The sequence below is a fragment of the Rhinoraja longicauda genome, chromosome 4 (genome assembly GCF_053455715.1).
Source record: "Rhinoraja longicauda isolate Sanriku21f chromosome 4, sRhiLon1.1, whole genome shotgun sequence".
Classification (NCBI taxonomy): domain Eukaryota; kingdom Metazoa; phylum Chordata; class Chondrichthyes; order Rajiformes; family Arhynchobatidae; genus Rhinoraja; species Rhinoraja longicauda.
Genome location: NC_135956.1, coordinates 67,934,927 through 67,950,818, shown reverse-complemented (window position 1 = coordinate 67,950,818; position 15,892 = coordinate 67,934,927). Strand labels below are relative to the sequence as shown.

Sequence of the window (15,892 nt, the reverse complement as noted above, 5' to 3'; positions counted from 1 at the left end):
TGCTCGACTACCAGGTGGGGGGGGGAGGGGGGGGGAGTGGGAGGGAGGGAGAGGAAGAGGGAGAGTGGGAGGGGGGGCGAATGGGGAGGGAGTGAGGGGGTGAAGAGATTGAAATGCCGACTGGACAGTGTGACAGGTTTAGCCGGTGGGAGGGGATGGAGGAGGGGTGATGGGTTGCTGGGGGTTGGGTGTTATGGGAGGGGGTGATGTGCCTGAGGGAGGGGGAGGGTCGGGAAGGGAAGGGGAGGGAGGAGGAGGAAGGAAGGGGAAGAGGGATGGAGGGGGAAGGGAGTGGTGCCAGTCAGACAGGGTGACAGGTTTGGGTGGTGGGTGGTGATGGGAAAGGGGTTGCTGGGGGTGGGGGGTGTGATGTGCCAGTGGGTTGGGGTGGGAGGGTGTGAAGGGTTTCTGTACCTCTCTGAGCCCCATCCCCGCCCCCCCCCCCCCTTGCTGTCTCTCCAGTTAGCTTGACCCACAGCTGTGGGAGGGGGTGGGGATGAGAGGTGTTGTGGAGGGGGTGGGGATGGTTGAGGGGGGGGAGGTGGGAGGGGATGTTTGAGGGGGGGAGGTGATGTGGGAGGGGGGGTGGGAGGTGATGTGGGAGGTGGTGGGGATGGTTGAGGTTGGTTGAGGTGGGGGATGGGAGGTGATGTGGGAGGTGGTGGGGATAGTTGAGGTGGGGGATGGGAGGTGATGTGGGAGGGGGTGGGGATGGGTTTGAGGGGGGATGGGAGGTGATGTGGGAGGGGGTGGGGATGGGTGTGAGGGTGTGTTGCCTCTCTGACCACCCCCCGCCCCCCCTGCAGCCTCCCCAGTTTAAGCTGGACCCCCGGCTAGCCCGGCTCCTGGGCCTACACACACAGACACGCTCGGCCATTGTCCAGGCCCTGTGGCAGTACATCAAGACCAACAAACTACAGGACGGCCATGACAAGGAGTACATCACCCGTGACAAGTACTTCCAGCAGGTAGGGGGGGGGGGGGTGGGGAGGGGGGGGGGGGGAGGATGTAGTGGAAGGGGTGGAGGGAGAGTCTCCCTGCGCTACCTCTGTTCACCTGCACCGTGATTCATCAGGTTACTGCAGGATTATGTTTATTATTGTCACGTGTACCTAGGTACAATGAAAAACTTTGTTTTGCATGCTATCCAAACAGATCATAAATACATAAATACAATCAAATCAAACTCAAGTACAACAGGCAGAGCAAAGAGGAAGATACAGAGTGCAGAATATAGTTCTCAGCATTGTAGCGCATCAGTTCCAGAGACAAACTCCAATGTCTACAATGGGGTAGAGGTGAATCGGACAGTATGGAAAGACAGCTTATGGAAGGACCATTCAGAAGCCTGATAACAGAGGGAAAGAAACTGTCCCTGAGTCTGGTGGTGTGTACTTTCAGGAGCAGGGAGAAGAAGGAATGAGTGGGGTGGGACAAGTCTTTGATTATGTTGCCTGCTCTCCCGAGGCAGCGTGAAGTATAGATGGAGTTGATGGTGGGTAGAGATGGACTGGACTATCCGTTCCTTCCACCCTTGTGAGAACGTGATGTTCCTGAACTCCCTTGTTCACTGTTAAATAACTCCCACGTGTTGGATGTGGATCTCTGTATTATCCTCATAGTTTAGTTTCGTTTAGAGATACAGCGTGGAAACAGGCCCTTCAGCCCACCAATTCCACGCTGTCCAGCGATCACCCGTTCTCACTAGTTCTCTGTTATCCCACTTTCTCATCCACTCCCTGAACACTATGGGTAATTTACAGAGACCAATTAACCTAAAAACATGTACTTCTTTGGGATGTGGGAGGAAACTGAAGCACCTCGAGGAAACCCATGCAGTCACAGGGTGAACGTACAAACTCCATAACACACAGAAGCAGAATTGGACCATTTGGCCCATTAGGTCTACTCTGCCATTCAATCATGACTGATCTATCTTTCCTTCTTAACCCCATTCTCCTGCCTTCTCCCCATAACCTTTGAGACGCTGCACACATACAGCAGCTTAGGTCGATGTCTAACCCAGGTCTCTGGCATTGTGAGGCAGTGGCTAGTTAGTGTGGCTTGATGAAGGTGAAATCATATCTGACAGATTTATAGGTTTTGAGAAGACATTTAGACAGGTACATGGATAGGATAGGTTTAGAGGGATATGAACCAAATGCGGGCAGGTGGAACTAATGTAGAGGGAGCATGTTGATCGGCGTGGGCAAGTTGGGCCGTGCTTTATGACACTAAGCCGTGGCTAGAATGGGAAAGGGAACGTGTACAATGTGCAGAGACATGGTGAATCTCCGCAGTTTTTAGGAACCGCGTTAGTGGGTTGTGTGGTGGGTTGGAGCAGATCCTTGGATCTGACCTCTGGATCATCGCTCCCTCCCTGACCTCGGACCGACAGGCTGGCCCCGAGCAAGGAGCCCTGGCTGTTCCGGAAAGTTCTATATGGCCCGGTGCCATGCGATGTTGTGGTATCTGTACAGAGTTTGTACGTTCTCCCCGTGACCTGCGTGGGTTTTCTCCGAGATCTTCGGTTTCCTCCCACACTCCAAAGACGTACAGGTTTGTAGCTTAATTGGCTGGGCAAAATGTAAAAATTGTCCCTAGTGGGTGTAGGATAGTGTTAATGTGCGGGGATCGCTGGGTGGCGCGGACCCGGTGGGCCGAAGGGACTGTTTCTGCGCTGTATCTCTAAATCTAAAATCTAAATCTCTACCGGGACCCTGATACAGCATGGAAGCAGGTCCTTCGGCTCAACTAGCCCACACCAACCAACATGCCCCATCTACTCTAGTCCCACCTGCCTGCATTTAACCCATATCCCTCGAAACCTGTCACATCCATGCACCTGTTTAAATGTTTCTTAAACATTGTAATAGTACCTGCTACAACTACCTCCTGCGGCAGCTCGTTCCATACACCCACCACCCTCTGTGTGAAAAGGTTGCCCCTCAGGTTCCGATTTTGAACATGATGGTTTCTCTGACCTCCTGCAGATCTTTGACTGCCCCAGGCTGAAGTTCTCTGAGATCCCTCAGAGACTAACCAGCCTTCTGCTTCCTCCTGACCCCATCATCATCAACCACCTCATCAGGTAGGTCACCCCCTCCCCATTCCCCGCCCCTCCCCTAACCCCCCCCCCCCCCCCCGGACCCCCATCCCACCACACGGTCCCCATCATCATCAACCACCTCATCAAATAGGTCACTCCCTCCTCATCCCCATCCCCCACCCCTCCCCTTCCCCCCCCACCACACGGACTCCATCATCATCAACTACCTCATCAGGTAGGTCACCCCATCCCCATCCCCCGCCCCATCCCCACCCCCCCCTTCGCCTACCTCTGCCTCAACCCCTTCCTCACCCTCTCCCTCATCCCCCACTGCTGAGTCCTCACCCGACTCCTCCTCCCTCCCCGACCCCATCATCATCGACTACCTCATCAGGTAGGTCACCCCCACCCCATCCCCATCCCCCCCTTCGCCTCCCTCTGCCTCACCCTCCTCCCCCACTGCTGAGTCCTCACCCTACTCCTCCTCCTCCTCCCTCCCCTACCCCATCATCATCAACTACCTTATCAGGAAGGAGACCCCCTCCCCTTCCCCCATGCCATGTGGGTTGTGGGGGGGGGGGGTCTGGGCTCTCTGACACCCCATGTCTTGCACCCCCCACCCCCAGTGTGGACCTGAGTGACCAGAAGAAGACGGCGTGCTACGACATAGATGTGGAGGTGGACGACCCCCTCAAGTGTCAGATGAGCAGCTTCCTGCTGTCCACGGCCAACCAGCAGGAGATCGCAGGCCTCGACAACAAGGTGGGGGCAACGAGGGCTTTGGTGCGGGGGGCTCACCGACCGCCGGTGTGGGGGTGGGAGAGGACAACACGCGTGTCCATCACTCACTGTCCAGTCAGGGCTCATTCTCCCCGTCCCAACCAACATGCCCCATCTACACTAGTCCCACCTGCCTGCATTTGGCCCATATCCCCCTAAACTTGCCCTGTCCATCTACCTGTACAAGTGTCTTTTAAATGTCATCATTGTACCTGCCTCCACTACCACCTCTGGCAGTTTGTTCCATAGACCCACCATGCACCGTGTGAAAAGGTTGCCACTCAGGTTCCTATTAAATCTTTGCCCCTCACCTTACACCTACTGTATGTCCTCTAGTTCTTGATTTCCTCTACTCTGGGTAAAAGACTGTGCATTTTATCTATTCCCCTCATGAATTTATACATCCCTTTAAGATCACCCCTTATCCTCCTGCATGCATTCAAGAGAGAGCTAGATAGAGCTCTTAAGGATAGCGGAGTCAGGGGGTATGGGGAGAAGGCAGGAACGGGGTACTGATTGAGAATGATCAGCCATGATCACATTGAATGGCGGTGCTGGCTCGAAGGGCCAAATGGCCTCCTCCTGCACCTATTGTCTATTGCACTCCAAGGAATAAACTCCCAATAGCTCAGGCTCTTGAGTTCTGGCAAAATCCCTGTAAATCCTCTCCGCACTGTTTCCAGCCTAATGACCTCCTTCCTATAGCAGGGTGACCAAAACTGAACACAATATACCAAATGCAGCCTCGCCAACGTCTTGTACAACTGTAACACAACATCCTAACTTCTGTACTCAACACTCTGATGAAGGCCAACGTGCCAAGAACTTTCTTGACCACCCTATCTACCTGTGACACCTTCAGGGTACTATGTACCTGTACTCCTGGAACCCTCTGCTCTACAGCACTCCCCAGGGCCTTACCATTCACCGTGAAGGCCCTGCTGTGGTTTGACTTCCCAAAATACAACACTTCGCACTTATCTGCATTAAACTCAATTTGCCATTCTGCAGCCCACTTGCCCAGCTGATCAAGATCCTGCTGTAAGTTTTAATAACTATCTTCATTGTCTATGATACCACCCACCTTAATGTCATCTGCAACCTTGCTAATCGTGCCTCGTACATTCTCATCCACAACGTTGATATAAACCACAAACAGCATTGGGGCCAGCACTGATCCCCGGGGCACGCACAAGTCACGGAGATTGTGGGCCGCAGGGCCTGTTCCTGTGCTTTACTGTTCCGTGTGGGAGTCTGGCCGCTCCCTCTAGTGTGAAGGTGGGATTGGGACGTGGTGAGTGTCGGGGTTTGGGAGCTGGGTTGAGAGGCATGTGTGAACCCACCTCCTTCCGCTCCGGCCCCACAGATCCACGACACGATTGAATCCATCAACCAGCTGAAGATACAGAGGGATTTCATGCTCAGCTTCTCCAAAGACCCAAAGTGCTACATCCAGGAGTGGCTGCGATCCCAGACCCGGGATCTCAAGGTGGATATCCCTGACGCTCCCACAGGTCCATGTTCCCCGCAGGCCGGTCCCAGGGGAACGGGGGAGTCCAGCATCATTCCCGTGGTCCCGTCTCTATTCTTGGGATCACCGCACACGCACTGCTACAGCTTAGTGGTCAGGTTTATTATTGTCACGTGTACCGAGCGAGGTACAGTGACGTTTTGCATACTATCTAGTCAGATCAGATAATAACTATATTATTGATAAACACAATCAAGTCAAACTCAAGTACAATAGGCAGAGCAGAGGGGAAGATAGAGAGTGCAGAATATAGTTCTCAGCATTGTAGCGCATCAGTTCCAGAGACAAACGTGCAGCATTAAGGGAAGCTGCTGTCTGGGAGGAGGGGTACAGAGGACAATATTCGATTAGCTATGATCTATCTTCATGGCGTTGTAGGTTTAAGGCTTATGTCCATGATACTGATTTATTATCACGTGGTCCAAAATATAGTCAAAACCTTTGTGCGCTATCCAGTCAAATCATACTGTACATGAGTATGATCGAACCATACACAGGTACAACAAGCAGTGCAAAGAGAAAAATATCAGAGTTACCGTCACAGAAAAAGTGCAATGTCTGCAGTGAGATAGGTTGGAAGATCAGGACTACACCCTAGCTGAAGGGAGGACCATTCAGTAGCCTGATAACAGCGGGGAAGTAACTGTTCCTGAATTTGGTGGTACGTTTTTCAAGTTCCTGTATCTTCTGCCCGATGGGAGAGGGGAGAAGAGGGAATGTTGGCTGCTTTCCCGAGGCCGGGAGAAGTGTAGATGTTCAATGGTGGCGAACCTGGTCTGTGTGAAGGACTTGGCTGCATCCACTCTCTGTCATTTCTTGCGGTCTTGGGCAGAGCGGTTGCCGCACCAAGGATGCTTTCTACAGTGCACCTGCAGACATGGGCAAGAGTTGCTGTAGACAATTAAAGAGGAGACACTTGGACGGGTACATGGAGAGGAAAGGCTTAGAGGGATATGGGCCAAACGCAGGCAGGTGGGACATAGTACACTGAAAGACCTATCAAAAAATAACAGAAGAAAGTTATATTGTCTATGTAGTTTGGAGCTTATTTGGAGGTTGTAGTTTTAATAGCCTGATGGTTGTTGGGAAGAAGTTGCTCCTGAACCTGGACGTTACAGTTTTCAGGCTCCTGTAGCTTCTTCCGGATGGCAGGAATGAAATGAGTGTTTGGCCAGCGTGGCGTGGGTCTCTGATGATGCTGGCTGCCGGTTTGAGGGAGTGAGTCCTGTAGATCCCTTCGATGATGGGGAGGGCGGTACCTGTGATGGACTGGGCGTTCCTTACACCTGGGACCGTGACGCTCTCTCCCATCTCCAGCCTGGGACCATCGATGCTGAGCCTCACTGAGGTCCCCCTCGCTTCCCCTTGATGGGTTGAGTGTGTGGGTGGCCTCTCGATCCCGGCACACAGGCTCACTGTGGGAGGGGAGGGGGCTCCCTGTGGGGGTGGTGGTGTGTTGAGGGTTGTGTCTATGGAGGGAGGAGGTCTCTGAGGGTTGTGTCTATGGGGGAGGGGATCTCTGTGAGGGTCTGTGTCTCTGGGGGAGGTAGTCTCTGAGGGTCTGTGTCTCTGTGGGGAGGGGGGTCTCTATGAGGGTCGGTGTCTATGGGGGAGGGGGTTTCTGAGGGTTGTGTCTATGGGGGAGGGGTCTTTGAGGGTCTGTGTCTCTGGGGGGAGGGGGTCTCTGAGGGTTGTGTCTATGGGGGGGTCTCTGAGGGTTGTGTCTATGGGAGAGGGGGTCTCTGAGGGTTGTGTCTCTGGGGGAGGGGGTCTCTATGAGGGTCTGTGTCTCTGTGGGGGGGAGGAGGTCTCTGAGGGTTGTGTCTATTGGGGAGGGGTCTTTGAGGGACTGTGTCTATGGGGGAGGGGGTCTCTGAGGGTTGTGTCTATGGGGGGAGGGGGTCTCTATGAGGGTCTGTGTCTATGGGGGGAGGGGGTCTCTGTGAGGGTCTGTGTCTATGGGGGAGGGGGTCTCTGAGGGTCTGTGTCTATGGGGGAGGGGGTCTCTGAGGGTCTGTGTCTATGGGGGAGGGGGTCTCTGAGGGTCTGTGTCTCTGGGGGGAGGGTGTCTCTGAGGGGTGTGTCTATGGGGGGGGTCTCTGTGAGGGTCTGTGTCTCTGTGGGGAGGGGGTCTCTATGAGGGTCTGTGCCGCCCCTGCTGTGACACTCGACAGTCTCTCCCACAGATCATGATGGACGTGGTGGGCAGCCCGGAGGAGGAGCGGAGGGCAGAGTTTTACCAGCAATCCTGGTCCCAGGAGGCCGTCAGCCGCTACTTCTACTGCAAGGTGAGCGTAGACTAGGATACGAAATGTCCCCACCGCTCCCCCCCCCCCCCTCCCCCTACGGACCGTCTGATCCCCTCTCTTTCCCTCCTTCCCCCCCTCTCCCTCCTTCCCCCCCATCCCACCAACTCTTCCCTCTACCCCCTCTCTTCCCTCTATTCCCTCCTCCATCTCCCCTTTCCCCCCCCCATCTCTCCCCCACTGTCTGCCCACTGCTGGTTCGACCGCCCCATTTGCTTCACACGGTCAGGGGGAGGGGCGGGCAACGGACGGGGAGGGTGTGAACAGTTCTCACCCAACACCCCCCCCCCCCCCCCCCCCCATGCGCAGAGAGGGGTAACCAGGCACAGTGCGATCCCATGGTGACGGTTACCGGCGTTTTGTGCGTGGGGCGTTTGAGGGGGGCTGGGGTTCTAGATCGTGCATCGCTACCTCTCACCCATCATCCCCATCTCTCTCTCCCTCTCCACTCTCTCTCCTGCCTCTCTCTCCCCCATCTCCGCTCTCTCTTTCCCCTCCCTCTCTCCCCCCTCCCCCATGTCCATGCATCATCTCCCCCCCTCCTGACGATCCTCCTTGTCCCGTTACAGATTCAGCAGCGACGCCAGGAGCTGGAGCAAGCCATTGCGGTGCGCACCACCTAAACCCTTCCCCACTGGAAACTGGACCCACCCAGACCCTCCCCCCAACCGTGTGTGTGTTCCCCCCCCCCATTGCCAAATGCCCAACCATGCCAATCCTATCAAATGCCCTCTCCTCCGCCCTGTCCTCCTGACTCACCGCTGTCAGGGAACTGGTGCCATGTACCCCGGACCTCTCTGTTCTACAACTCTCCAGGGCCAGACTGTTTACTGTGTACACCATAAATGGTAGAGCCATGAATTTATTCCTAAAAAGTCACAAAGTGCCGGAGTAACTCAGCGGGTCAGGCAGCGTATCTGGAGAACATGGATAGCCAATGTTTCCACGTGACATCCCGACCAAAGTCATCACCTATCCATGTTCTCGAGAGATGCTGCCTGACCCGCTGGGTTGCTCCAGCACTTTGTGTCTTCCTTTGTAAACCAACCTCTGCGGTAACATGTTTCTACATTCTTCTGACACCCAGCTGCAATAAGCCACCGTTGGTAGTTTATTGGTTAAAATACAGCTGATTGATTAGTGTTTCCAATTCCCAGAATCGATAGTTGACAAAGAGAAGAGTCTCGATCAGTTCTATGGAGGCTCCAGTGACTGCCCCCAGCCTCTCTGTTCCCTGCCCATCATCCTGACCGCAAGTCCCATCCTTCTTCTCCCACAAATGCTGCGTCTCTTTGTTCTTCCAACTGTCTCTGGAGTTTCCTGACCCCAGGCACTGTTAAGAATACATTTTGTTACTGTGTTAATCACGAGTCGTGTGGAGATGGTCCTCGCGTGCAGCCAGACCCCTGCTTGAATGGGTGCTTGGTCCAGACCCCTGTGACCAATGCCATCAGCTACAGTGGCATGCGTGATCACTGGCTCCAATCTCCCTTCTGTTCCCTGCAGCTGTTAACCAGCCTTCAGTGGCCGATTAACTTGTTCAAGTTCCCCTTTGTCAGTAAGTTCCTGCCAGGCTTGCTGTTCTGTCTCAGACTGTCCGCTGACCTTCACAGTATTAACCCTGATTCCCTTCAGCACATTCTTGGCAACTTGAATCATTTTTGGCAAACTGACTGTCTTGTTCCTGAACCTTCTGTAACGACTTTTACAGCTCAGGGCCTGAGCTACAGAGAGAGGTTGGGTAGTCTGGGACTTTATTCCTAAGATCGCAGGAGGCTGAGGGGTGATCTTATAGAAGTGTATAAAATCATGAGGGGAATAGATTGGGTAAATACAGTCTCTTGCCCCCAGGGTAGGGGAATCAAGAACCAGGGGACATACGTTTAAGTTGAGAGGGGATAGATTTAATAGGAACCTGAGGGGCAACCTTTTCACTCGGAGGGTGGTGGGTATGTGGAATAAGCTGCCAGAGGAGCTAGTAGTCGCAGGTACAATAGATACTTGGACAGGTACATGGATAGGAAAGGTATTTGGGCCTATGTTCCAGGCACCCACCACTCTGTACAAAAATCTGCTCTACCCATCTCCTTTAATCTCTGCCCCTCTCACCTTAAAGCTGCAGCCTCTCGTCTTTGACATCTCCACCCTGGGGAAAAAGGTTCTAACTGTTTAACCTATCTATATCTCTCATAATTTTACATACTTCTATCAGGTCTCCCCTCAGCCTCCAGCATTCTAGAGAAAATAATCCAAGTTTGCCCAAGCTTTCAGGACACAGAACATCGAACAGTCTAGCACAGGAACAGGGTCTTCAGCCCACGATATCTGTGCTGATCATGATGCCAAGACCAACTCTTATCTGCCTGCAGATGTTCCACATCACTCCATTCTCTGCATATCCGCCCATCCAAAAGTCTCCTAAACACCACAATTGTATCTAGTAGCTAATACCCTCTGATCCAGGCAGCTCCTGGGACCCTGCACTGTGCTGCAGAGTGTGAGTCACTGCCCATCACGCTGCAGATGTGACGGATTCAGGCACAGGGGCAGCGCGGTAATGCAGCGGTAGAGTTACTGCCCCACAGCGCCAGAGACCCGGGTTCGATCCTGACTTCGGGTGCTATCTATATGGAGTTTGTACGTTCTCCCTGTGACTACGTGGGTTTTCTCCAGGTGCTCTGGTTTCCTCCCACACTCCAAAGACATACAGGTTTGTAGGTTAATTAGCTTCTGTAGATTGTGTCGGAGAGTGTTAGTGTATGGGTGATTGTTGGTTGGCGTGGACTCGGAGGGCCAAAGGGCCTGTTTCCATGCTAAGTCTGTAAAGTAAAGGAAAACTGGGCTCTGCCTCTGTCCATTGGTGGGTGTGGGGGAGAGGTAATGGAGCCCTGTATCTGTCCGCTCGGTGGAATGGGGCACATTGCTCCCCATCTGTCCTCCCATCCGTTTACAGCCGGTGGAAGAAATTAGTTGGCTCGGAGGGTTGCTTTAGGTTTGGGTTTATTATTGAGGCACAAGGTCCTGCAGTTGGAAACCTGATAGAAGTGTGTACAATTATGAGAAGCATAGAGAGGGTAGACAGTCAGAACCTTTGTCCCCAGCAGAAACATCAAAAACTGTACTAGAGGGAATAGCTTTAAAGTGAGAGGGCAAAGTTTAAAGGAGATGTGAGGTACAAGTTTTTGTGACGCAGAGGTTGGTGGGAGCCTGGAACATGTTGCACTCTATCTCTAAAGTCTAAAAGTCTAACTCGGTGGGTCAGGCAGCATTTCTGGAGAATTTGCACGGGCGACGATTCGGGTCGGGATTCTTCTGTGCAGTGGGGGCTTCCCCCCGGCAGCTGCCTGTGAAGCTGCCTCGTCCACAGCAGGCACTGCCCATGCCAAGGGGAACCGTGGGTACTGCTGGCGGTGGTGCCATTCCCCGCCCTGACCAGCTGCTCACGGACTTTCTGCCTGACTGTGAACCACATCCCTCTCAACCCTTCCTGTCCATGTGTATGTCCAAAAGTCATATTCTGTAGCTTCCTCTGGCAGCTCATTCCAGATACGGACTACCGTCTGAGTGAAAAGGTTGCCCTTGAGGTCCCTCTTAAATCTCTCCCTTCTCACCATAAGCCGGTGCCCTCTAGTTTTAGAATCCTCTACCCTGGGGAAAAGACTGTGAGCGTCCACTTTATCCATGCCCCTTAGCCTCCTACGCTCCGAAGGAAAAAGTCCCAGCCTATCCAACCTCTCCCTGTAACTCAAGCCCGCAAGCCCAGGTGACATCCTGGTGAATCTCTTCTGCACCCTTTCCAACTTAATGACATCCTTCCTCTAGCTGGGCGACCAGAACTGCGCACACTCCTCGCTGAGTGGGATAAAGTTTTGGATCCCTGGAGTTCATGAAGTTAACTGAAAAGGAAAAGAAAATCACGGATGCTGGAAATGGGCAATAAAAGCAGAAAATGCCGGAAATACTCCGGCAGCATCCGTAGAGTGTGTTAATGCCTCGGGTGTCAAGAAGGGTCCCGACCCAAAACGTTGCCTGTCCATTCCCTTCATGATTGAATGCTGGAGCAACTCAGTGGGCTGAAGAGGCCTGTCTGAAGAAGGGTCCCAACCCGATACGTCACCTGTTCCATCTCTCCACAGATGGTGCCTGACCCACTGTTACTCCAGGAGTTCCTGGTGTTTTTCCCAGGGTCTCAGGTCACTGACCTTTCTCGGAGTTAGGGATAGTGGAAGATATTAATTTGCGGAGAGGGAGAGCGGTGCAGGGAAGGCCAGTGGCGGCAGCCTGACCGACACACAGAGCTGCCAATTCTTATTTCTCATCTGGCAGCGATAGTCAACATGCCAGGATTGTTCGTCTCTCCCTGTTCTCATGCATGTGAGGCAGCTACATTAACAACATTTAAAAAAGACTTGGACAGGTACATGGAGAGGACTGGGACTAGGCTAGATGGAGCATCTTGATCAGTATGGACGTCTAGGCTGAAGGGCCTGTTTCTGCGCCGTATGACTCTATTTACACTCCAGACATCTCACCCTGAGGGACAAGTCTCCCCTCACATCCAGTTAATACCCCGCGTTGCCCTGTCCCTCCCTGTCTCCACCGTATCCTCCGGGTGCTTTGGTTTCCTCCAACATCCCAAAGACATGTGGGTTTGTAGGTTAATTGGCCTCTGTAAATTGCCCTTAGTGTGTAGCGAGTGGATGAGAAAGTGGGATAACATAGAACTAGTGTGAATGGGTGATTGATGGTTGACACGTACTCAGTGTGATGAAGGGCCTGTTTTCATGCTATATTGCTAAACTAAACTAAGACTCTTTCCTAACCTCCTTAGTTTTGATGAAGTTCCACATTCTTCGAGTTTAACTGCATAAAATTAATCTGGATTTCAGCTATGCGTGGGGGTGGGTGCAGCAGGTGGGAGTGTGTGCAAGGTTCTGTGTAGTATTCGGGAGACGGCAAGAGATGTGTTCGATTTACGCACTGATGTAGACACAAGGAACTGCAGATGCTGGGTTATTTTAAAAAAGACACAAAGTAGTGGAGTAACTCAGCAGGCCAGGCAGCATCTGTGGGGGATGTGGATGAGTGATATTTTAGGTCGGGAGCCTTCACTTATTTGGGGGGGTGAGGGGGTGGGGGGGGGGGGGGGAGAGAAAGCTGGAAGAGTGGTAGAGGAGGGACTTAGCCTGGTGATAGGTGGGTACAGGTGAGGGAGGTGGTTTGATGGTCAGGAAAGGCTAGGGGTGAAAAGACACAAAAGTATGAGATAAGGATAGAAGTGTGAAATGTGAAGCCTGAGGAAGGACTGTTGTTGGGAGGGAGGGGATATTTTGGTGTGAATCCAGGTGGGGCACAGGGTAGAGAGGAGGGAATTGTGGGGTGGCATTTTTGTAGGTTAGTGATCCCTGAGGTCTGTGATCCCACACCTGAGCCACACAGAGTGCCCCGTGAGTGACCTGAACCCTGCCGCGTCCCTCCCTGTGCCCACCCCCCTCCTTGCCCAGCCCTCCCGTGGTGACCCTGAGATGCCAGACATTGCCCTGGCACCCCCATGTCGTGTACTGTATGAAACTCGGTATTACTGCTGTTACTCATGGGCATCAGGTGGACCTGCTGTCGTGAAGATCTGCCGCGCACAATGTTCAGAAATGTTACTGTGAAGTTGCTTGATGGGATGGGACTGTATTTTATTTGGGTGGGGGAGGGGGGGGGGGAGCAGTGGAATAAACCCCCAGCCTGTAAACACACTGCCAACTCTATTAAAGTATCTTGGATGGTGTTTTGAGTCTGCAAACCATGTGATCACTAGTTTATAACTGTCACGTGTACTGAGATACAGTGAAACACTTTGTTTACAGGCGATCCAATCAAATCATACTACATGAGTGCAATCAAACCATACACAAGTACAACAGGTGCAAAGAGAAAAATACCAGAGTGCAGAATGTAGTGTTTCAGCTTTATAATGTTAGAAAGTACAGATTTTTTTTAAAGTGTAAGAGTCACAATAAGGTTGGAAAATTGAGACTACATCCTAGCTTATGGAAGAACCATTCAGTAATCTGATAACATTGGGGAAGAAGCTGTTCCTGAATCTGGTGGTACATACTTTCAAGCTTTTGTCAACTGTACCAAGGTAGTTAAAAACATTTTAATTGTGTGCTATCCAGCGAAAAGACTACGTGATTACAATCAATCCATTCACAGTGTACAGAGACAAGGATAGAAGAGGTTAGAATTGTGAAGCCAGAGGAAGGGATATGGGTGGAAGGGGGTGGGGTGGGGGGTTGTAGGTTAGTTACATAAAACTGGATAATTCAATGTTCATATCATTAGGTTGTAAGCTACCCAAGCGGAATATGAGGTGCTGTTCCTCCACTTTGCATGTGGCCTCACTCTGGCAATAGAAGAGGCCCAGGACAGAAGGATCAGTATGGGAAGGGGAGTTAAAATGGTTAGCAACTGGGAGAACCAGTGGACTGAGCGCATGTCGGCAAAACGGTCTCCAAGTCTACACTTGGTCTACAGTTAGGTGCATGCCTACTCTCATTCTCTTATGTTTCTTTAGCAAGGCAAGCTTGTATTGCCCTACAAAAAACACCAAGTACGTCAAACAGCGAGATTGGACTATCCCACAATTCTGACCCAACTAAGATGAAGAAACAACTGATGAAAATGGGGAACTGGAAGTGGCTCTCATGCCTTTACAAGCCAGCTCAGTAGAACGGAGGGCAGTTGAATCGGTGGGCTGAAGGGCCTATTTTCATGTTGGAGTTATACAACATGGAAACAGGTCCTTCAGCCCAACTCATCCTTGCTGATCAAGATGCACCATCTAAGCTTGTCTTGTTTGCCCACATTTGGCTCACATCTCTCTAAACCTTTTCTATCTATGTACCTGCCCTAACATCATCAAAATGCAGTTACAGTACCTGCCTCAACTACCTCCTCTGGGAAAGATAGACACTGTGCTGGAGTAACTCAACGGGTCAGGCAGCATCTCTGGAGAAAAAGAATGGATGATATTTCAGAGCAGAATCCTTCTTCAGACCTCTTCTGGCAGCTTGTTCCACCCACCACCCTTGGAATAAAATCACCCACCACCCTTGGAATAAAAACATTTCCCTCTGGTTCCTATTACATCATTCCCCTATCACCTTAAAACTATGTCCTCTGGTTCTTGATTTCCATAACCTGGGTAAAAAACTGTGCATTCACCTATCTACATCCATCGTGATTTTGTACACCTCTATAAAATCAACCCGCAGCCTCCTGGTCTCCAGGAATTGCCCAACCTCTCCCTGCAACTCAGGCCCTCTTGTTCTGGCAACATTTTCATAAATCATCCTGCACTCTTTCCAACTAATTGATACCCTTCCTATACCAGGGTGACTGAAACTGAACACAATACTGTACACCAAATGCGGCCTCACCAATGTCATGTCGGATGACTCAGTAGAAAATGATGCATTTCAGTGAATGAGGACAGGAATTAAAATACAAAGTACAAATTTAAAGAGGGTGGATGCAAAGCCCAGGGTTATATGTGTACAAATCTTTGACACTGTCAAGAGTTAAAAATATGTGGAATCCTAGGCTTCTCAGCTAACGACGTGGAGTCTGAAATTAAGCTGTTATAAAACACAGATTCAGTCAACACGTTGCCACAGGTGTAATGTGAATACATTGGTTAGGGGGCAGAGAAGACATTTACGAATGGCCCCAGTAACAAGGACTTCTGGTTATATGGAAAATAACCAGGGAAATAGGAACAGACCCTTTGAGCTCAGGTCATTTAACACAACCTTGGCTGAATCTTTCTCTCAACATCACCTTCCAGCTGCCCCATAGCCCCTGATGTCTTTTGTGTTGAAAATCCAAATAAGTTCATAAGTCATAGGAGCAGACTTAGGCCATTCGGCCCATCATATCTACTCTGCCATTTGATCAAAGATGATCTATCTTTCCTTCTCAACCCCATTCCCTGCCTTCTCCCCATAACCCCTGATATTTAAAATGCAACTATCTTAAATATCTTGTCGGACAGACTTGGATTGTTTTCTCTAGAACATTGCAGGCGGGGAGGCCTGATAGAAGTATATAATATAAAAGAACATGAGGCATTGATAGGGGAGACTGTCAGAACCATTTTTTTCCACGGAGTGGGAAAATCAATTACTGGAGAGCATATTTTTAAGGTGGGAGAGGCAAAGTTTAAAGGAGATG

General features: G+C 51.5%; 1 protein-coding gene across 1 annotated transcript in view; it reads left to right on the top strand.

The window, feature by feature from the left end:
* Positions 1-13,526, top strand: part of LOC144593030 (SWI/SNF-related matrix-associated actin-dependent regulator of chromatin subfamily D member 3-like) — a 17,079-nt gene extending 3,553 nt beyond the window's left edge. The window contains exons 2-7 of the mRNA XM_078398443.1: positions 807-968; positions 2,994-3,091; positions 3,676-3,811; positions 5,196-5,318; positions 7,547-7,648; positions 8,236-13,526. Of these exons, the coding sequence (XP_078254569.1) occupies positions 807-968; positions 2,994-3,091; positions 3,676-3,811; positions 5,196-5,318; positions 7,547-7,648; positions 8,236-8,289 (675 nt within the window). The 3' untranslated portion in view covers positions 8,290-13,526. The remainder of the gene's footprint in view (positions 1-806; positions 969-2,993; positions 3,092-3,675; positions 3,812-5,195; positions 5,319-7,546; positions 7,649-8,235) is intronic.
* Positions 13,527-15,892: the final 2,366 nt, after the last annotated feature.